The sequence below is a fragment of the Xiphophorus couchianus genome, chromosome 20 (genome assembly GCF_001444195.1).
Source record: "Xiphophorus couchianus chromosome 20, X_couchianus-1.0, whole genome shotgun sequence".
NCBI lineage: Eukaryota > Metazoa > Chordata > Actinopteri > Cyprinodontiformes > Poeciliidae > Xiphophorus > Xiphophorus couchianus.
Window position 1 is genome coordinate 11,184,957 of NC_040247.1, and position 23,095 is coordinate 11,208,051.

At 37.2% G+C, this 23,095-nt stretch overlaps 1 protein-coding gene across 2 annotated transcripts in view; it reads right to left on the reverse strand.

The window, feature by feature from the left end:
• col2a1b (collagen, type II, alpha 1b) overlaps positions 1–20,948 on the reverse strand; it is a 50,651-nt gene extending 29,703 nt beyond the window's left edge. The window contains exons 1-18 of one of the 2 annotated variants that reach the window (XM_028002895.1): positions 20,633–20,948; positions 17,039–17,248; positions 15,782–15,798; positions 15,435–15,467; positions 13,811–13,843; positions 13,096–13,149; positions 11,833–11,934; positions 10,963–11,040; positions 8,189–8,233; positions 7,267–7,320; positions 5,623–5,676; positions 4,835–4,888; positions 4,216–4,269; positions 4,068–4,121; positions 2,820–2,864; positions 2,653–2,706; positions 2,461–2,505; positions 2,247–2,300 (exon numbers count right to left, since the gene is read on the reverse strand). In XM_028002895.1, the coding sequence (XP_027858696.1) occupies positions 2,247–2,300; positions 2,461–2,505; positions 2,653–2,706; positions 2,820–2,864; positions 4,068–4,121; positions 4,216–4,269; positions 4,835–4,888; positions 5,623–5,676; positions 7,267–7,320; positions 8,189–8,233; positions 10,963–11,040; positions 11,833–11,934; positions 13,096–13,149; positions 13,811–13,843; positions 15,435–15,467; positions 15,782–15,798; positions 17,039–17,248; positions 20,633–20,726 (1,134 nt within the window). In that variant the 5' untranslated portion in view covers positions 20,727–20,948. The remainder of the gene's footprint in view (positions 1–2,246; positions 2,301–2,460; positions 2,506–2,652; positions 2,707–2,819; positions 2,865–4,067; positions 4,122–4,215; positions 4,270–4,834; positions 4,889–5,622; positions 5,677–7,266; positions 7,321–8,188; positions 8,234–10,962; positions 11,041–11,832; positions 11,935–13,095; positions 13,150–13,810; positions 13,844–15,434; positions 15,468–15,781; positions 15,799–17,038; positions 17,249–20,632) is intronic. The other variant, XM_028002896.1, reaches the window with a different exon arrangement.
• Between the last annotated feature and the right edge of the window lie 2,147 nt (positions 20,949–23,095).

A 23,095-nucleotide genomic window follows, 5' to 3' on the forward strand; every position in this document is an offset into this window, starting at 1 on the left:
CATCCTTTCATTTTGTTGACAATTGTTGCCCATTGATGTGGAAAACATGGGAACTTTTGGGAATATATAACAAAATGAAGTCTTTAATACTACAGAGAGAAAGGTTATTCATATATGCAAAACGAACAGTTGTAAGGAACTAATTCACGCCAAGGTCAAACCAAACACAGCTCATAGAATTAGCAAAAAAACCCAACAAAAAACAAAAAACCTAAGAACATCTCAGACGCTTCAGGTCTCAAATATGAAGTCAAATATTAAGGTTTAAGATGGTAAAATTACAAAAACACAGAACATGTATGGTTTGTTTGGAGGGATTGCCAGAAGAAAGAATTTTCTATTATGCAAAAGAATATGGCAACATGATTTTCGTTTGCAAACTTGCATCTGAATGAACCATGAAATGTTAGGTTATAAGACCAAAGTATAAATGTTTGGCCAAAATACACTTGATGTGTATGGAGAAATTCTGTACAATCGCCCAATGACTACTGGCAGGTATGGTGGTGGAGTGTTTATGATTTGGGATCATCCTTCAGCCACAGAGAAGAGGAGTAGTAGTTATTTAATAAGATGATTAACTTTGCTGTTTACTAAATTATTCTGCAGTCAAATGTGAGGCAAAGCTTAAGCTTAACCCTAACTAAGTCCTAAGCCGGACAGCAATCCAAGACATAGAAGGAAATTTATAACATAATTGCTGAAAAAAAATAACATTAAATATTAAGATTTGCAATGACCTAGTCAAAGCCCAGCCCTCAACCAGATTGAAATGCAGTGACAAGACTTTTAGACAACTGTGCATAAACTAATGCCAGCTAACTTTATAAAAACTGAAGTATCATGAGATGAGATTTCTCCACAGAAATGAAAGAAACTAACAAAGTCTATAGATGCCAACTACTAAACCATGGGGTGTACTTAGTTTTCCACATGACTGTGGTTCAGAACATTAATATAAAAATTGAACAACCCAAGTAGATAATATGTAGCAGATGTTTTGATTCAGCACTGAAAAAACTTGGGCCTCTATTCAAAGGTTATACTGGGAACTCTCTTTCTGTGAAGACGGGGCCAACATTTTACTGCTGGTATGCAGCAGGTGGTGAATGGAATTCCTTTCGTACTAAAATGAAAATAATAGCAACAAATTTTGCCGACCTAATGCTGTGACATAAAAACTTGTGTGCAAAACTACTTCTATTGAACAGACAGGTTTCTCTTCACCTTGACAAAGTTATTTCTAGTGTCTACATTTTTACTGACACAAAATGAGGATGAGAGCACTACACAAAATATCATCATGCCATTTTTTCTTTAAATAAATAATAAAAATGTACACTTCAGGAGATTCAGCTATAAATAAAGAAAGTTAAATAAAACTGTCATTTTTTTTCTTTTCAGGAGTTCAGGATATTCAGCTGAGGTTCAGATAGCTTTACTGTAGCCAACTTTTTTTCTATGTTGGAGTCAGTTCAAAGTTTTCCTCATAAGGTTCAAAGGAGCAAAGAAGAAACAGTAAGATGAGATTGTAATAAATAAATGCTTAAGAGAGAAAAAGCAGCTCTCAAAAAACAACCCTCCCCAAGGAATCACAGAAGCACGTAATAAGATATTTATTTTAACAGTTTTCCATCAGGGGATATTAAACTAGTCACAAAAACTCACATAAAATTTATCACACTCCTCAGCAAGCAAAATATATCATATTTTTAAGTATTTTATGTCATCAAAATGCATAACACAATAAAACAAAAAAAGCACTTCTTTCCAGTCTTTGCTATGACAAATTCAAGTGAAGCTCTTACATTTTGAAAAGAGATCCTCTATTTACAATTCCTAGAAGACTTTCCAAACAAAAGAGAGTCAAGTCTCTCTGCCAGCGCGCAAGAATAAATCATAGAGAGAAAAGACATAAAAATACAGTGTTGGGATCAAAAGATGAAGATGAAAACTAAAAAAAAAATTCTTCTTTATTTTACAACCCAGATGGAGGCAGAGCAAAGTTCTCCTGCTTCAAAATCTCATTATATTCCCCCAGAAAATGTTCCCTAAAGTCAATACATGAATCTTTCAGAAAACTTGTTCGTTATTAAAAATATGTTAATATGTTTCTTTCAGAAAATAATTAACAGTCAATGATTTGAAAATACAGGAAAAAAGAAACAACTAAAATAAAACAACACTTTAGTGAAAATAACTGCAAGAACTGATTTGGTGCTACATTTGATAATTTTATGGCCTACCTTTGAACCAGGAGATCCGGGGAAGCCTGGAGCTCCAGCTGTACCAACAGGGCCCTACAACAAGACGAAAAACAGGTGAGACATGCAGCTGTTAGAGTCCAGACGCACACTAGCAAAGTGGGGGTAAAAACACAAGGGTTAGGTAAACTCAACTTATTCCTTATTAGATACAAACATTTTAAATAGATTAAAATATGTTTAAAATGATACTTACTGGAGGACCAGCAGGACCAGGCAAGCCATCGTTTCCACGTGCACCCTGAGCCCAGAACACACTAAGTTACAGCAAAGTTACAGTATATAATTTTCACTTCACCAATCTTAATTCATTGATCAAAAAAGACAGCAAAGCAACGTGTTAAATCCAAATCCAGAGCGGGCTTTTAGAGAAGAAAGTTGCACCTACAGCAGCTCCAGTGGATCCGGGTCGTCCTCTCTCCCCAGGCAAACCACGTGGTCCCTTTGCAAGAAAAAAATTAAATAAGACACTTTGAATATTAATTTACCATTCTTATTATCTGTGAATAAGTGATGTTTTTATGTGCTGCTTTTGTATGGCCAACAAACACACACCATGGGTCCAGGAGCGCCGCTCTCCCCGGGAGCACCAGCCTCACCCTAAAAAAAACAAACACATTTAGTTTTTAATATTGCAAGACAATTTCACAAAACTCAATAAAAAGTTGTTTTTTTTATTTCTAGTTGTCATCTGTTGACTATCTTAAGTTGGAAAAATTAGAAGTTTAATGTCTAAGCACTTTATAAAACACCTTAGTGTATGTTTACCCAATAACCACAGTTTTCAAGCTGTGGTACAAGTGCCATATACGGGTAGGACATCAGCAAGATTAATATCATCTGAATTATCTATAATGTTAACATAAAACCAAACAGCTGAAAGACGAGCCATTAAAGCACTTTCATCTTTCCATTTAAATATAAACCACTCAAAAAGGAAGAAACTGAGAATATTTTGAGAACTGGCAGAAGCTGGAGGAGAACTGAGAAATACCAGTGGTTGCTTATGCTGCACTCCATTTAGCAAGTATTTTAGGAAAGTGAGTCTGGAACAAAAAACTTTAAGCTCAACATAACAAGGTTCTGGCTATAAGTCATTTTTCATTTTTTCTATTCCATAACCAGAATAACAACAACACATCCTAATAGCCATGTAGATTTAGGTCAGGATATTAATAACCTTGGTAGATTTAGATTCTAGATTATTTTAATTCAATGAAGAACTTTCTTTCTAAGACAGAAAGACAGTGATTTTTCAAATGGTTAGAAAACACAGTAAAATTAGTATAAATTTGAAAAAGAATTTAGTAATCAAAACAAATCTATCAGCTTCAATTCAACACTTTGGCTCTGACTTGTACCTGATAGAGAACAGGGCTTATGGGCTTGAATGACTGTTTTCACTCTATGCATTAAACCAATAAAATCATGTTTCACAAATACAGGTTGTATGGGAAAAAAAATTATACAAACTAGATATATACATACTAGCAGAAGTGCAGCTTTCACAGCGATATTGGTTTTGGAATTGAAGTTGGTCAGAGACCTATACAGTATCTTTCTCTGTTGTTATTCTTAAATCAAAGAATCTTGAAATTCTTACTTTAAGAAAGGAATTTGAACATTTTTATCTGAAATATTCAGTGGAAAAGAATAAGCATTTATTTTCTTTCTTTCCTAAAAGTATTGTGATACCTGGTAAACTCAGTGTTAGACCAATTGATACTATAGCCAATGTGGCTTTCAAAGGTTGTGTAACAAGTACAACCTTGACAAATATCCAACTTGGAAACAAATTCCCACCTTCGCACCAACAGCACCAGTTTCTCCCTTTGTACCATCGAGACCTGGATAACCCTGAGAAGGTGATAATGCAGAGAAGCTACAGTCAATAATCTGAGAATTATTAGCTCCATGTTTGGGGAGAAAATCTTTAAGGTGACAAACTCACTCTGTGTCCCTTGATGCCTGGCAGTCCAGGAGTTCCTGGGAAACCACGAGCTCCCTGTGCAACAAAAGGAAGAAGAATATTGGAGGAGGTCACTGCAGTGAAGGAAATGAAGGTAAAGTCCATTTTAAATTATTTTTATGCTTTTATCAAAGCAGAAAATAGACAAAGAATGCTAACAAGTTACAGCAGGTTCATTTTGTGCTTTGATACAAAATTGTTATACTAATAACATTTACCCACCTTTTGACATAATTAATCTCATTGAAAGGCAGTTAGTTTGCTTAGAGTGAGTGCTAAATCTTAAATAAGACAGGTGTTTTACAATTTGTGCCTAGAGAAGCCACAGGAAGTACCTCAGTGTTGATATAGATCTGAATCAAGCTTTTTTTATTCTATAAAATTGCAAGTTGAATGCTGTTATTTAGTTCAAGTTACATTTATTGTGACTGAGATTTAGCAGTGACAAAGTGTCAAAACATGAAAACAAAATGTATCATTAACTCATTTTGTTTACAATAATCAATGCACATTGTAACATTTCCCAAGTTAAAAATGTCTTTTTTGAACTTCCTGCACAATCAGAGATTTTTAGAAAAAGTAGCTGACTGAAAGGACTCACCTGAGGTCCGGTGGGTCCACGGTCACCTGATTTTCCTGGTTTACCTGGTTCACCCTAAAATAGAAACATATTAAGTAAATCACATGAACATGTATTCTTAGTCTTTCTGCATGCCTTTGTTTTGTTTTTGCAAATACCGACACCTGCAACGAGCACTTCTAGTGGACAAAATGTAAAACGTCATGTCTACTGCCATCATGTGGACAAAGAGGGGTATTATATTGAGCAGGCATTTGAACAAGTGGTATTCCAGATTATAAATGAAATAAATTATTAATAAATATGATTTATTTAGATATGTTTTACTACTGAATTGGAGATCAGCTTCATAAGTTGTATAATTTATCCCAATAAGTTTTCTTAAAACACTCTAAGACACTTTGCCTCTTAATTAACAGAAAACAGCACAGATGAGTTGGAAAAATGTATTGGTCCAACTAAAGTGCCCAACTGAAAAAACATATAGTTAAACAGGGAAGAAGAATTAAAATCAACTAATTACAATAACAATTAAACAATGCAATTTAACTATTATTGCTGTCTCATTAAATTGGGAAACCAGTACAGTTCACACATTTTGACACATTGCACAATTTGTCTTGCAAGAAAAATTTATTGTTTAATATGTCATTATTATGACAATTTGCTGTAATTTACAAGTTCTTAATTAACCCATCCAAATAAATATTAAATAGTTAATTAAATAGTTAAGATATTAAAAAAACTTTATTAAAATACAAATGATTATCATTATTATTATTATTTTTAAATAAATTAATTTCACTTACATCATCTCCGGGTTTTCCAGGGGGACCGGAGGGGCCACGGGGACCCATGGGGCCCTGTTTGTGAAGGAGACACAAGAAAAAACAAAGGTGAGTCACAGTTCCCATTTATAGCCAGCAGAGGGCAACAGCACACAGTTTATATTTTTAACTGATGAGTGATAACGATAGTGGCTGCCTTTCTCTCTGTGATCAGGTCTGATACAAACAGAAGAGCAAGTAAAACATTTCATTTTAATTAAAAGTGAAATGTCAGAAATGTTAAGTTCTGACCTTTATGGGTATTTACTTTATTAAACCACAACTAGTTTATAAACATGAATTAATGCTATCTCTTAAACTGATATGTTTGTATTGTATAAGAAAATCCTTAGCAGTGACATTGTTCCAGCTTTTTCTGAATTTCACATTAAGAAATGGTTCAATTAACTAATTTAAATTAAAAAATAGCAAAAAATAAGAAATCGAAAAGATGTGGACACAATAACGTTAATATAATTATACAAATTTCAGGTTGCCTTGTATTTTGTTTACCTTTCCTGTAATTTCAGTCAATTATAGGATGACTGTAACAATTACAGTCATTCTGTGATTGTATTGCTATCATGTTCATCCACCCTTGCTGACATTTTTTACTTGCTATTTTATCTCATGCTAGAGATCAAACTATCAATGTTTGATCTTATGTAGGGCACCCTATGTTAGTATTACAGATAAGTTATCATGATCTTTTCAAGCTAATGAAGTGCAATGCATTCACAATTTTATATTCTGACAGGAAACACTAGGCCAAACATTTCTGATTCACTGAACTGCACACTGCCAAAACTGTGACTTCTCCAATTATTTTCTGGAGCTGATTTTTGATTCTAATCACACTTAATGATGTGCTGGCACATTTTAAAAAGAGAAGACATGTCTGTGTAATCTCCACATGAGCAGATTATCACAGCAGTGGGGAGACTTCGTCCTGTCGACCTGCCGAGGGGAAAAGGGAGGTTGGGAAAAGATGGATAACATGAGCTTAGGGAGTTTTGGGGTAGATTGACTCTAGAAGAAAAGAAGAGAAAAAAAAAACTAAAAACTATATTCTTACTGGAGAAAACCAAGCTTGTTCACTGTTAAAAGAAATCAAGACAGAAAGAAAAGAGACTGCCAAACTTTTCCCAGTGGGATGACATGTTTGTGTCACAGAATCTGAGACCTAATGGAGCACTGAAGATAATCTGAGGCATTAAAATGTAGCAACTAGATGGGCACAAAAAAATTAGATAGGAGTTGTCAAGAAATGTAGCACAGACAGGAAACTGCACTGCTTTCCATTAGCTTTGGGAGTCTGAACACAGATCAGACAGGTGACACAGTCAGATGAACTGCACTTCCCAAACATAAGTGCTGACTTTAGAGGCTTATTATACTTTTTTCACATTTGGAACAACGAGGAGCCTCAGAATGACTTATTTAGTTCAGATCAATTTCTTAAGAAATGTGAATACCATGAACAAAAAATAGAAAAAAACCCTAAAACAATCTGCCTATAAAGGCAGTAAAAAAGCAGAGACAAGGTTATAACAGAGGCTAATATTAAAGTATCAAATCCTGCAGAGCTTTTCCAAGAGAAGGAACATTTCACAGCAGGGTACTTACAGATTGTCCAGGCTCTCCAGCCTCTCCTGGGCTGCCTTGGAAACCTTGTGGGCCCTGAGAAGATGAGGGAGGCGAAAGGTAATCGGATACGACTAAGATCTGTTTCACTCACAAACACAACAATGCTGTTAATTGTTGATTTTTTAAAAAGCAGCAATATGACAAAAATCAACAACTATTCATACGCTGTTCTATCGGGCTTCTGAAAATCAAGGCATCGGGGTTTTTTTTCCCATTTTTCTCACATTTGTGTGACAAAAAGCATTAAATAACAATAGCTAATATAGTTTTTAACTATATTCTCTTTTTCGCTGTTTCCAGTGAAAAAAGAAGTCATGCCTTTCATAAGACTCTACCATGTATGTGCATCATATGTTAAGTTGACAAACGTCTCTGAATCTGAGCTCATCACTGTAATTAAACCAAAGGACAGAGGCGGGGCAGGTGGCGCTGTCTGCAAGCTGGCAGGAAGGGCTGAAAGCGCTAAAGTCTGGTTGTAGTGGAAAGAGGAAGGGTGTGTTTGCGTGCATGTGTGTGTCTGGAGGGCGGGGTGTTGTAAGCCCACTGGGCAGTATGAAAGGTAAATTGTCAGGTGTTCAGCAATCTGTCTGGGATGTGGCACAGGAAAAAGCCCCGCAGGCTGCAGCTGGGAGACGAAAGTCTTCTAAGGTGCCGGAAAAAAAGCCCACAGTCTCATTTAAAAGATGTCTGCCAGCTTGTGATATGCTATCCTCCCTGCAGTCTGAAAACTCTGTGGTAATATGAAGGTCAGTACAGCTGTTTGAGGTGGATCATAAAGAGCACATGCAATGCAGCATGCACTTTTACAAATATAAGACCGTAGCATGAGTATGCTGTGTTAATCAGTATACATGGTCACTCCCAGCTTGGGTGGTGTGTTCAGCGTAAAGCAGGTACTTACAGGTGATCCTGAGGGCCCAGGTGGTCCTCTGGGTCCCATGGGGCCCTGAGGGACAGAGAGGAAACCAGAGAAGCAACATCAAGCAGGAGTCAGCAAAACAGGTACGACATAAAAACATAATTTTCACTGGAAAACAATTAGATTTATTCTCTTGTTTCTGTTTGAATATGTTGGAGGGAAATATAACCAACATATCCACTTGAATCACTCGCAGCTTTAGAGGCTCATCACTTGCTTCGCCCCAAAGCAACATAATACTCAACAGCTCTACCTGTCAAAGCCATAAATCGTTAAAAATTCCTCAGTGGCATTAATACCTTCTCTTCATTCCAATCCTTCTTTTTAGCTTTTAAGCTCATACCCAGATCCTTTTTTAGCTTTGTTTCTACTTGTAGTGAGTTTCTATATGTTTAAAGCCCATTAGATGTGCTTCTGATCTTCCAAAAGAGGAGAAACAAACCATCCCACCACATTTGTCTGATTTAAAGAGAATCTGGGTTAAAATCTGAGGGTTAAGGTATCCAGCAGAAGCTCAGCTTTGTCAGACTGAAGCTTAATCTGCTCAGTGAGAATTTCTGCCTGGATTCACACGCCAAAATAATTTTTACGTTAACTTCATGCATCACTGGTCAGCAATTATACTCTGAGGGGGTAATGTGTGACGTTCCTAATTGCTTTTCTGTCTGATAAACAAAAGAGAAATCCATAATGAAAGAAATGGAAGACAGCAGCAACTTTGTGCTAAAATTATTCCCACTATAATGTTAATTATAAAAATAACAACCTCACCCCCCCAACTCTTACTTAAGACAGTCATTCTCCTTCATGACAGCATGTCCCCCTTCATTAGTGCTGTACTTATGCTTCCTCAATCAAAAATGTTGGAACCTGGCCATAGTAAATGTCACAGAACTGTACAGTGGTCCTTGGACGTGAATGAAAGTCACCTTTCAGTGGGAATGGGAAGCCCAAACCGGAGTGAGCAGAAGCTTATCAATGGGGCTTTTTATGCTCAGGATGTCTGAATATGTGTTTAAGTCTCTGCATTTCAGTAAAAATACTACTAGAGTGTTTGGCATGTATATATGCAGGATTGATGTTGAAGTAAATGATTAAGGGCTCCATAAAGCATCAGGCCAGGTCAGCTGCCATCCCTCCAGGGAGCTGAAAAACTGCCAACACAAATGTGAGCCGGCTTCACAAGGACAGAGAATAGTGGAGATCTGTCAGACAGACATGTGGTGAGAGCATCAGGATGAGCAAAGTGAAAAGTGGGGATATGATCCACTCCAGTCACTCCCACTCTCTCTCCCTCCCTCCTTCCACAGACCCCAGCTGGGCTGAAACTCTGCCGAACTGGATCCTTAAATAGCTTCCAGAGAGCTCCTCACTCCATTTCAAGAATACCAGTAGTCGCTTATTGTGAGTTTGAAATATAATGATGATCAATAGCTGTTTCAGTAATCACCCATCCTTTACTCCTTCTGAAACCCTAATTTTCCAGCAGGAATCAGGATTTGTGCTGTTTGATCAACACCAGTGGATAAATGTGTCACTTTTACTTCTTAATCTGATACCCAAATTATTCCTGCTCTTTACTGAATTTCAATCTGACATAGATAAAGATAAAGATCCATTGGATTCCAAGATGTAATTTCTCATCAAAGGAATCTTAAGGTGAAAATGTTTTAAGACTGACAGAAAACTGTTTGCTAGTTTTTCCTGTTTTTACTTGTCATGGTTGGTAGTAAAGTCTTACAACAACTAACTAAATCACAACAACATGGTTTATATTGATTTTCCCATTCCCAAAAATTACTTGTAAGCATAATTTTCATAATGTGTTGACTAAAGTGGTAGAAATGGTTGCTTTAAAAGCTGCTGAAGTTATTCTTCTTTTGTCAACCATGGTTGTTTCCAAAAAATAAAACATGTTGTCTGTGATTATTTTTTACATAAAAATGACTTCTCAGGAAAATATAATGCTGCTGAAAGGGTGTCAATAGAGTCCAAAAAGAGCCAGAAGGGCTTCCTATGGAGGATTCAACTAATCACTCAGACTGATGCTAATACTGAGCTAACTCACGAATGGCAACAACCAGATATGGATGTTTCGCTCACACAGAGAAGTGGAGATGTTTATTTCGTTGACCTGACGTTTTGCAGAAGGTCCCTGGACTGGACTATACAGGACTAGGTTACAGGTATTTTCTCTGATGAACCCATTTGAACTGGAATGTGTTGAAAAGAACTGTCTTATGGGGGAAAAAAGAAACTAACACGAGTCTTCTTGCTGATACAGCAACATTCAGGTGTGTGGGATTGCCTCTCATCACTTGTAATTTGCCTGCAAACCCAATCCATTTCTTTCACTAACTGAAGCAACTGGCTGATTAACAATGCTTCTCCACCACCTGATCACTAAGTGCCAAAGCAAAAGTGACTCACTGATCAAAAGATTGACATTTTGGGATCATAGTCAGGAAAGTACCCAAATCTTACTCCCACTGTGAACACATTACATAAACATGATGTGTTTCTCAACAAAGTCTTTAAAACGTATGACTCGTTTACTATTCAACTTCATCTTACAATAGAAAAACCAAGACAATAGTTGATGTTTTTCTACAATAGTTTGAACTGAGATAAACTTTTCACCCTAATATGGAGATTATTCTTGTCCCCAGGTTTGAATGAGACTCATAATATTTCCCTGGATTTGTCTTAGCATCACATGGCAGAGCATGGCTGTCTCTGTGTGGCCTCTTTCTCACCATTGGTCCTTGCATCACACCCATCTGTGCACCTCCGGCCTTCTCATCAAAACCACCGGCCATCTGAGCAGCAAAGTTCTGGAGCAGGCAAAAAAAAAAAAAAAACAGACCACAAACAACCAATCAGTCAATAAAATATTATTTCCACAGGACTTTTCAAGCAAAACAGCAAAGCAGAGTGTTTCAAAGATTATAAAAAGACACCTCTTTCTATCTGTCTGTTGGTCTGGAAATAGCTTAAAATGTGTTTCCAGGGTTTAGGAGTGCACATAAAAATTAAACAGTTGCAATAAGGCAGATGAAAGGATTTTTATTAAGCATTCGTAATGGTTTATGTCTGTTAATGACCCACCTAACTTAAAGGTACGCTTTAACTTTTTCTAAATCTAATTATCTTTGTTGGCACAATCTGTTTCTTTACTGAACTGAAGCTTTTTGCATCATTTTGGCCGCAGTGGGAATCAGCTTCTAAGAGATCGTGAGCCTCTGGGTATCATGTGAATCACGATACAGACAAAGGAGAGACAGAGGGCATGTGAACTTTTTCACAAAGACTCTTCTCACCGCTCTACTGAAAAAGCTTCTTAGGTCTATCTCAGTACATCACCCCCCCTTCAGCCTCCCCTCTGTCCTTTCTCCTGCAAAGAATGAGAGGCATTTGTCCATTCTCTCTCAGCATCCATGCCGTTGTATCTCTGCCCCCTCCCCTCTCCTGCAGTTTCACACATCTTTTGTCCTTTTTGGACTATTTTCTGCTGTTCTTTACCCCCTTTTTCTCCGAATTCTAGCCAGTCACTAGCCTGACTCTACCGTCAGCCTTGAATATGTGTTGAGCTCCTTTATGTTGTAGCCAAAACATGAGATACTTACTCCACCAAGTCCAGGGGGTCCATTAGGTCCTGGAGGCCCAGGGGGTCCAGGGTTTCCAGGGGTTCCAGGTTCACCATCTCTGCCACGAGGACCAGGGCTCCCCTGAAGAAGACAGAAAGAGTTAAAATAAACCTAAAAATACTTAGAAAAGAACAAAATATAGTCAAATGTGTTCATAAAACCATTTTCTAATAAAAAATAAACTAGAAGTTTATCAAAAAATATAAGCTTTAAGAATAAATGAAATGATTAACAATGCAAATAATAGGAATAAGAAGAAATGTTTACATAAAGAAAGTTTTATTTGGTTAGCTAGTAAACATCCATATTCTCATATTTATAGTATTATGGATAGAAATTATAATATTGTCTTTATCTTCTTATGTAGGGGGAAAGAGTCTAAAAGAACAGTTTTTATGACCAAAGATTAATTTATTTTTAAGTTTCTGTGCCAATCTCTGAGCTCAGGAGCAATTCATATTTTCATAACCACTGGCAGAAAGTAAAACAACAGGGACAGTATTAGTTAGCTACCATTGACAGAAGCCCACAGCTCAGCTTATCATGAAGTAATCTGACTCCAACAATGAGGAATACAGAGTGAAATATGCCATTCAGACTGAACAAAACAAAACATTTCTGGTTTAGACATCCATTTAAAGCACTTTCATTACAAGTTGTGTTGCATGCTTGTGATTTCTCAGGCCAACCCTGCATACCTCTGTGCATGTAGTGACAAATCACCTAGCAAGCTAATCCAAAACAAAAAAATGTACTGAATATCTAAAAAGGCTGCAGACCTTCTGCTCGCCAAAATTAAATCTAGCTCATGTTTAGATCTGCATAAACAAGATAACTACATGACATAAACTACACGCCTGCAGCCTACTATCACATCCGCCTTGTTACACTAATGAGGCGATCAAAGCAGATGCAGATTTCCCACACCAAGCGACTGGGAGGCCGCCGAGAGAAGCCAACGTTTACATTATGAGTCTCCCAACAGTCTTGCATCTGTTAAACAACCCAGACCACAGGGCCTAATGGAAACGACACATGACTAGTTAGAGTGTAGTGCTCAGTGAAAGGCTACTATTATCTGCAAGCTATAACATATACACGCATACACACACGCACACCCTCCAGGAGCCACAGCTATCAAATTCAATCAGACATACTGTACTCATTAACAGAGCAGGAAAGGAGTATAGTTTTTTTTAAGTTTCTGGGAGATTTTCTTATTTTAATGTATAAGAAACCAACTTTCTCTCCTTTGTCTCCTCTTGGTCCTCGGGGTCCTTGCTCTCCTGGTGGGCCCTGGATGAACATGATGGAAGTAAATGAGGTTAGGACTTATTTCCATACAGGTGAAAGAAGCAGCTGCTGAATTTAAACTTTGATGGTGTTACAGAGAGGAAACTTGAACTAAATTGTTATTTCAATCTCAGGGTTGCCAGATGTTTTTTTGAAATTCAAAACTTTTCAATATTTTGTTAAATTTTCCACCTATTTTGACAGACGATTCTAAAAACTACATTTTTTATATTCACTCCAAATATTCCTTCAGTGGTCAAGCTTTAAATACATAAACCTCAAACTTAAACATGTCAAGTAAGTAAATAAGATAGGAAAGAACACTTTTCTGTTTTTTCCTAATGAGTTTCTTGTTCTGAAACTCCCAGAGTTCACCTGGAGTGACATCTGTCCATGAAACATATGCAGGTGCGCGCATGCACTTACTGATAGAAAAGAACATACAAAAAAGTTGTTTTATTGGAAACATTGTGTTCTAAGTGAGTGTAAGATATTAAAATCAACCCATTTCAGGAATTTTAGATATTTAATTAGGAGGGAGTACAGCCCTGCTGATCTAGACTTTGATAAATTACTAAAACAAATGCTATATATTTCTAGACTCTACATGACTGAATCAAAAGCCTGTTATTTTTAAGCAATAAAATGGAGGAAAGTTAGATACCATGGGGCCGGATGGTCCTCTTGGTCCTACAACCTATATTAGAAAAAAAAAATCATTAAACAAATATATATTTCATATAAATAACAACTTTAATTTAACTGGTTCTGCAGAAGGTTTGCACTTACTGGATATATTCTCTTTCAAGAACCAAGCAAAAACATTATCTTTCCCCAATCAAAAGTAGACTAGCTAATTGCTTATTTCTTCAGGCAAAGCGTAAGGAGAAACATACAGTAAACAATGGCCTTTTATTTCCTGCTATGAACTGAGGCATAAAACACTTCCAGGTGCATCAGCAGCAGTGAGGACTTTACTCTCTCGTCTGGTAGGAACTTGAATGTACTTAAGGCAGTGTTGGACTTGAATACACAAACTGTCCTCTTCTTGTCTCGTCTGTTTGTTGGGCTTTTTTACAAGCTACTTTACAACTTACTGTTAAATTACTACCACAGTTTTGAAAGTCACACCCAGTAAGCTAATTTAAAGCTTAAAGTTAATTTAAGGGTAGTTGGGCATCTGCATTTCATTCTAATACGTTTCCAGTGGTTGGTTTTACACCCATTTCTTTTAGGATTAAACGCCTGAGGAAGATAAACATACTAATCAAAATAAAAGGACCAACTTAGGCTCTTCCTGACTACAACTGATATTATGTTCGTTGAGGCTTAATGTGCTGATTCATACTCTTTTTGAGTATATATATATATATATATATATATATATATATATGTATACAGTATATATTTACAGTATCAGAAGATGTTATATCTATATAACATCTTCAATTGTTATAAAAATTGATCAAATATGACTAAAAAATGTGACTTAATAATTTAACATCTGAAAATTGGGCCTCTGTCTCTTTAAAAACTTCTGCTCTTTCTGAAACTCCGCCTACAGGATGTCATCACAACATTGCTCCTCTATTAAAAATTCATGGTTTTTACTAGTGTTGCACTGAGAAGTAGCTTGTATAATGATTTCCGCTGATGCGCAGTTCCACCCAGGAGTTTACTAATTACTGCTGGCTAGTCTGAAGGAGCGGGGGAGGAGTGCTCTGTGAGGAAGGAGCTTGGAAGCTCGGAAACTGCAGCTCCAAGGGGGAGTTGCGTCTCAAAGGCGGTGCTCAGTCCACCCAGGCGTTTTACACATGCATGAAAGAATCAAGGCAACACTCCAGGTATTTTTGGATGAAGGAATAATATTATAGAATGATGTAAAACTCAAAAATAGATTTTACGGGGCGTGCTGTGGTGGCGCAGGGGGTTAGCACGCCCCACGTTTGGAGGCCTTAGTCCTCGACGCGGACGTCGCGGGTTCGACTCCCGGTCCCGACGACCTTTACCGCATGTCTTCCCCCCTCTCCTCACCCTCCTTCCTGTCTGCCTACTGTGCAAAAAAATACGAGCCACTAGCGCCGCAAAAAGCTCTTCGGAGGAAAAAAAAAAAAAAAATAGATTTTACTACCCCTATAAACAATTACATATTACATATAGTATATTCACATATACTATATGTATCTTTTTTCCTACACTACCAGTGTTGTATGTAAGAACTGCATCTTCTAAAGTCAGCTTTTCCAAATCAAAAGCTAAAATTGTAATATTGTGCGATATCAACTTACATCTGTAATGTCTCCGGGTTCACCCTTCTGACCCTGATGAAAGAAATGTATAGCAGAAACACAATGATTATTGTGGCTTACATACTATGTGTGACCACATTTTGAAGAGAAATCTGAATTCTTTTCATTAAGAGTGTTAAATAAGACCCATGTTTGCTGTTGAGTATATAAGTGTGGCACAGTGTGTACATGAAATACCTATTACTCATCTGGCAACACTCATTTACATCAAACACATATCTAAATCCTTAAACGACTAGTTCTTCCTGCCTATCAATCAGGGAAAAACAGAGGCTCAACTTCACAGACACAGTCATGATCCGAAACACAGTTATCTTGTGTCTCACCTTGGCTCCTGTTCCTCCTGTTAGGTGTTCACCCAAGTTTGAGATGGAAATAGATCACAGTTAGTGAACAGATCGCACCATAAACCCATAAGATCAAAACAGCATTAAACAGCAGAATAAAGGAGTACATGGATCAAACACAGAAACTATTCGAAAGACCACCACCAAATCATAGTGTTTACACAAAAAAGCCCATTAGGAGAGAACAAGTGTTGATTGTCTCACCATCTCACAAAAGCCTAAAGTTAAAGCAAAACAGGTGCATTTAATGGAAGCAGCAGAAACAAGCTTCTGCAGAGCACATGTTTCAACAAGAAGGGCTTAAATTTGTAGCATTTTACGTAAGGATTTTAGTATTTTACTGCAAATGTTTTGCAATAGTTAGTTACACCAAAGCTTAAAATGTGCTTGGTTTTAAATAAGACTGGTTATGTTTTCATATTCAGTAAAATTATTTTTGACCAAATTTCAAATCTGATCTGGGGCAGTCCCATCGTCAGTCCAGTTATGCAACCTTTGACTCCTTTTAGAAGAAATTTTCCATATGAATGCAACAAATAATCATTCAATTTTGATAACCAGCCTTATTTCTATTTATGCTGATGATGAATTATTCTTTGTTACAAAAGCAACAATTTTTGCCTTTAAATGTGTAATGTTTTTCTAGCATCTAAACCCACAAGCATGCATTGCAAACAGTGACACCTCTGGTTTCACTGATGCTCCTCAGCCGATTTTATTTACATTTCCAAAGCTGGCCATTGGTGTTGGGACACTGAGGCCTTTGTTTATCAGGAAGCCATGGCACTTTGGAGGCGAGCGGTCTGAATGGCCTCCTTCATATACTCTTTACTCTCAGTAGAGAGTTGGGCTATTTTCTTGCCATCAGATCTGCAGAAATCCACAGAGAGGATATAGAGCAGAAATGTGAGGCCGTGGCCACTTCACTGAGGTATTTCCTTAATCACTACCACATGTTTTCATGATACTCAGGGTAGGAGCGTATTTAAACAAGACGAGGCCAAGGTGCACCAGCTATGGAAAAACAACGGCCAGATTAAGCTTTTCACTGAAACCGTGTCTGGGTGTCACTGCTTTTTCTCATCATCTGTTTGCCTTGGGGAAAGAAAAGTGCATTCAAATTTACTATAACACCAAATATTACAGGTGTTCTTTTATTCTCATCCCTCCAAAACAAACAGCATGATCCCATACAGTAATTTATTTATGAGAGATGTAAGATAAATAAATTACAACCAAAAGGTGGTGGCTGGTCAGCAGGGCAGATGGGGCAACACTCTCCAAATGGGATTTCAGGTTTGGGGCAGTCTCTTAGCTCCTCGCAGACAATGTCATCACACAGAACCGTTCCCGTGTCACACACACAGATGCGACAAGGCTCTGGTTTCCATATGTCCTTGTCGTTATAAAGTTGTCCTTCGTGTCTACAGGCAGAAGCATCCTCCTCTGTGTTTGAGATCCCAGTCAAGGGGCACAAAGAGGAGGGTGCAGGTAGGAGGGAAGAAGGAGATTAACCCATAATAACAGCTGGCATTAAGTGAAAAATCACAAAATATAATGTTTCTTTCTACAATCACTCCTCTACAGTGATAATTAAAGTCCTTAAGGAGATAGTTCAATGCAAAAATACTTTGTATTATTAATTTAAACACGTAATTGACTGAAGTGGTATATGGTAAATTTATCTCATTAACTGAATCAGCAAACATACCCTGAAATATGTGCATGTTAACCATCAGAGAATTATGCCACTAATACTGATTCCTTTTCATCAAGAAAATTTGAAGCATTGATATAAAGATTTGAACTCTCAGCTGATGAGTCATCAAATCTCCAAAATTGCAATTAGTTGTTTTGTATTCAAGTTTATATAGTGCAATTTGAGATTTAAAGTCAACATGAGGTATAAATCAAATATTATAACATGCTTAATGAAGAACATATGGCTGCTGTTTTTTTAAAAAAGAAGCAAATTTTCAATGATTATTACCATATTTTTTGGATTATAAGCTGCTACTTTTTTCCCACGTTTTGAACCATGCGACTTGTATCCTGGTGCAGCTTATATATGTACGTTTCCAGTTTTTTTTTAAAAAACTTTGTGGCTGCGGCTTATAGTGAGGTGCGCTCTATAGTCCGGAAAACATGGTAGCAGCACTCCTAAACGTTTAAATGATCAAATGTGGCATATTTCTAGATTCTCTTTTCTGTTGTCTAAAAGTTCCATCCATCCATAGTTAACTTATATTTAAACCTTAAGAATGTGCCAGTATGGACTAAGAACTCTGGAAGTTGAGCCTATGAAAGTATGGAGAAAAATTTAGTTATATATATATATATATATATATATATATATATATATATATATATATATATATATATATATATATATATATATATATATATATATATATATATTACATTTACTCTGTATTAAGGCAGAAATTAATTAATCTCAGTTTCTAACTTGATCAATAAATTTGAAGAATGGCTGTTCCATCTCCAGTCTTATATAATTGAGAAATTCCTTTTTACCAATTCTTTGTTGGGTCATTAAGGGAATGCATGCAACCTTTACAGTAGCCACAAGGTGGCGGTGTAAAACCACAGACTTCAATTTAGCCTGAGCAATAGTTGGAGGAAACCTCCAATAAATAACGTGAGTAGCACTAGTAGCTGAAGGCTTAACAAGCTAAAAATAGAGCTAGTCTACATTGTGGGAAACACCCACATTAACTGCATAAGAGAACGACTCTGAATACAGGAAAAGATAAAGTTTGCTTTTAGACCACAACCTGCCATGGAGAACATAGAGGAATATGATGAATGTTTTAACAAGCAGTTACAGATACAATTATTTAATCAGATACAAATCTGATTAAATAAAGTAAATCTGAACAGGCACATTTTCCAGAATGGTAGAGACTGGCAGGAACACCTGCTGAGAGAAATTATCTGACTGGAGTCAATGAACTTGTGCAGACGGGTTAGAGGCAACAAACGCAGCAAAAGATAGGCCTAAAGGTATGAACTGGTAAGAGAGGATAAGAGGTGAAGGAACAAGAACAGTAGCTGTATTTACCTTTTAGCAATGCTTAAGTCTAGCTAACCTAACAGACCACAGCAGCAATGAATGGGGTCTTTCTGGAAAGGGGACCCAGTGGACAATTGACCAACTATTGGCTTGTATAAACATGGGGAGCATTTCAACCCCCATACGCAGGCCGTGGCTGTGTCAGATGCCAGTTCAAACACATTAGAGGGAAGAAAATGGTGGCTTTCATGTGCATTCCTTGAGGTTTTGATGTTTAATTTTACAGGGGCAGATACTATCGAAGCCTGCACCTGCCCTTCCATTGGCTCACATATGAATGATTATCCAGATATGGATAATACCAGTCCTCCTCCATATACTTGAAAGTTGAAATTTAAAGGGTTTCTTATTATGGAATATAAATAGAAAAGAATTGGATCCCGAGGGTAATTTTTATGGGACTAAAATGAACACTTGCAATAGAAATCCAGGTGTTTTCTAGTGTCATAAAAGTTTCATCTTTTTAAAAGTTTAATGTAACTTTTTGACTTTTATGCATTTGACATTCATGACTGAAACATCAAAATATGACCTCTTTACTATTTCTTCTAGAAAGATTTCTCCTCCAGCGAGAGAAGAAAGCTTGCATTATATCAAGACTCTTATTTCCCTGAGAGGGTAATTTGACACTTCAAATGACTTTGGCACAGCTACCTTCTTTCTTTTCTCCCCTTTCCTCTGAGAAAATACACCTTTTATTTGCTTTAAAGATTCAGACCTTTTTTTCTACTTGTGCAGAAAAAAATAATTTACTTCTCAGAATTCAGGCCTGATGTGCCTGTCTTATATTTTTTTCCAGTCAGCGCTATTCCCTTCTGGCCCAATCTCTCTCTTTCTCTCTGTCGCTCTCTCTCACTGTCACAACTTAATCTTTTAAATGGAAGAACTAAAATCACAAAAAATGGTATTCCTGCCCTGTTGTGACCTCTAACATCTCTTGTGAGTGCTAAAATTAAACAATGATGCAGGTAAATTCCACTTCACCTTTATCTAAATTGGGAAATATTAGGAATTATTTAATAATGAAAAATGATATTGCTCTAATTTCAGAAAGGTCAACAAGTTCACAATTCTATAAGTGTTTTTAAGAGTATTTTTAGTGACACTACCACCTTTTTGCCTCAACATGCCAGGATTCGCCTGAATGCCCTCTGACAGCGATGGAATGTGAACATATTTTACCAAAGGCCCTTGAGCCTGACCACTTTTCAGTTTTTTTTCTGCCCCTTTCCCCCTCTTTATTAAGTGAATCTGCAGTTTTAAAGGATAGTCTGTCAAGGCCCCAAAAGCACCCACAGGTGTCAGGCAGTTCAACTTCCAGAAAGAACAGCCAGGGTGATAGGAAAAAGCTTCAGGGTTACAAGGAAGTCCAATGTGTCACTCATATTTATTATTCTGTCTTAAAACTAAAGGCAACTAATGCAGCTTTTATCAGGTAGAATAACAGCATGAACTTAGAAAGAGCATCCAAAGAGGCAAGATTTGCAAAGAGTTGCAAAGATCTCCATCAGCCTTTTGAGCAAGCACCTGTGGATTTTATTGGCAAAAGTTTTTCTGTATCATCTTTGCACTTTAAACCCTACAACATTTTTGTGCAATAAAAATGTGATATTTCCCTTGCGTGAATGTGCAATGACCACATCAAATCACCATAAAAGCAAATTATTTCATAATCTTGCATCAAAGGAAAACTTCACTTGAACATTATGACAAAGTTATACATTTTAGTCACTTACGGTCATCTTCCAGTTGACATCTCACAACGGCTAATAGACAAACTTGGGATGCTACAAGAAGCAGTACAGTCCTGGAATCCATAAAGCTCAACATGTCTAAATATTAGACATGCAGCGGGGAGAGAGAAGGGTGCGAAGGCTTCTCTCAGTAATTTTTAGTGTGTTATGTCCCAGTTACAAAAAACGGACCATTCGACTTTTACCCTTCCCGGATGATAATCGATGAGGGGGGGAATCCAGCGGCAGGACCCGGACCTGCAGCACAAACTCAGCACCGACCGCTCCAGGCCAGACGCTGTAGTTTTATGTCCCCGTTGTCTTCAATGAATCTTCGTATATTCCAAAATACCAGACCGGCCCCCTTTAACCCCCTGTCAGGCTGAAATTTGACTCCCCCTTATTTTTCCCTCCCAGTCGGTCTCCCAGTTTCCATTATCCCACTTATAGACCACTCCTTTCCTCACGTGTGGACAGGAGCCCGAAAAAGACGCAAACTTTTTTTTTTTTACTCTTTTCCTGTTTGAATCCAGTCTCACCTTCACCTTACTCATCGGGAGAATGCTAGCGTGGTTTGGTTCCTGTAAATTGCGGCACTTCTTCGGCATTTAGTGATACAGGTGCCTACCCTGACTAGTAACTAAAGTTTTGCACATGAAGCTTACTGTAAACCTATCACAAAAAGTCTTTTGCTCTGAAAAGTGCCATTCTGTTGTAATGTTAGCGCTCACACTCAAAACCCCAATACACGTCTTAAAAATAAACAAAAAATATTAAAAAAATTATAATAGATAAATAAATAAATACAATCACAAACCCAAATTTCAGTATATTCAGTACTTTTGAATGATCAAGCCATAAAGACTTATTTCTAACTGACAGAGTCCTCCCATAGAGGTGTATTCTAACTTATCATTGGAAAGTTAAGTGGAAGGAAACGGTGGCTATAAATGGTGCACAAGCAAATAGATGAGAGCAGTGATGAAACGGTTATGCATCAAAGTGCATTCAAGAGTTTGTGGGGGACTCTGAAGTTACAGAAGTATCCTAGCAATGGGGTACAAATGTATTTGTGTTATGAACGTCAGAAGCCTTAACTGAGCAAAGACAAAAAAAAAAAAAGGATTGAAAGTACATAGTGTTCAATGTAATTAAACCCACAATAATCTTTTCAGATATACAGTATATTTTCAATTTCATTGGGGAATCAAGGTTCCCAATTCTGAAGGGAAATACATTCCAACTTGCTTAAGGTCCAGTACAACAATCACTTTGCAAGTAAGACATCTGCATTTGTCAATTGTGTTTTATCCAGTTCAAAGTTAGCACAGTTCAGGAAGGTTTGAATTTTCTGCCAAGCCTCATGGAGATAATCATTTCATTTACAAACAGGGCCAATACTCCACTGACAAAACTACCAATAGCTGTTTTAATGACAAGGCTAATTAAAATAGACCATAGTTTATTTTAAGAACTTAAACCTCATGGGGAAACTTTGGATTGTTATCCAGAAGAAGATCAGAGACACCAGTCCCAACATTGACGTTCAGTTGAACGTTGCTGCTTTAACAGAGTAACACACTGATACCCTCCATGCCACACTGCACTGATACAGAGATAATTCATGAAAATGAGCTGAGACAGGTTCAATTCAATTCAATTCAATTCAATTCAATTCAATTCAATTCAGTTTTATTTATACAGCACCAATTCATAACAAATGTCAGCATACAAAACACAATCCCAGTCATGCTCTGTGTGACCAATCTCAACTTGTGCAACTTCAATTTGCTATTTCACTAAAAAAAATTGAACAACCAAGACATGGGTGACATTTGGATGTAATACCCTGGCTTTAAAACATTGCATAAACGACTGGTTGACCATTAGAGAAATTCTTCTAATTTTCAGTTTTAATTATAATAGCAAAAACATCTGACTGCTTCATATGCTCAATTTCTGGATTCCTTCCTCTGAGAGTGGCAGATGGCCTTCTGGAACAGCCTAGATTTTCCCATCAGACCCACGGAGCCCTGCAGTTTGACCTGTTCAGGCTTTCACCTGTCCCATCAGACAGTAAGATTCCACCAAAAGCAATTTGTGAGTAGCAGATGACAATTTAGTTGCATCATCAAGAGACCTCAGCTCTTTACAGGTTGCAACCTTTGAGCTTTGACGTTTGACCCACCACACTTTATTGGAGCCAGGAGCAGCTGGTGTCTCCTGAGAATGCAGTGAGGCTGATGCTGAGGGTCCCAAGGAGAACGGAGGTTATCACCTGAAAAGCTTTGTAACTCAGTGAGCTTGATAATTGATTTACAAGAGATGAGTGTTGAGCAAGTGGATCACTGGAAGCTAAAAGATCTAAATTTGTATCAAATTCGTAAAAAGTTAAACTGAGCCATTTTATTTCAGTCTTGAACAATAAACCACCCAATATGTTTATTGGATGGTTTATTGGCAAAA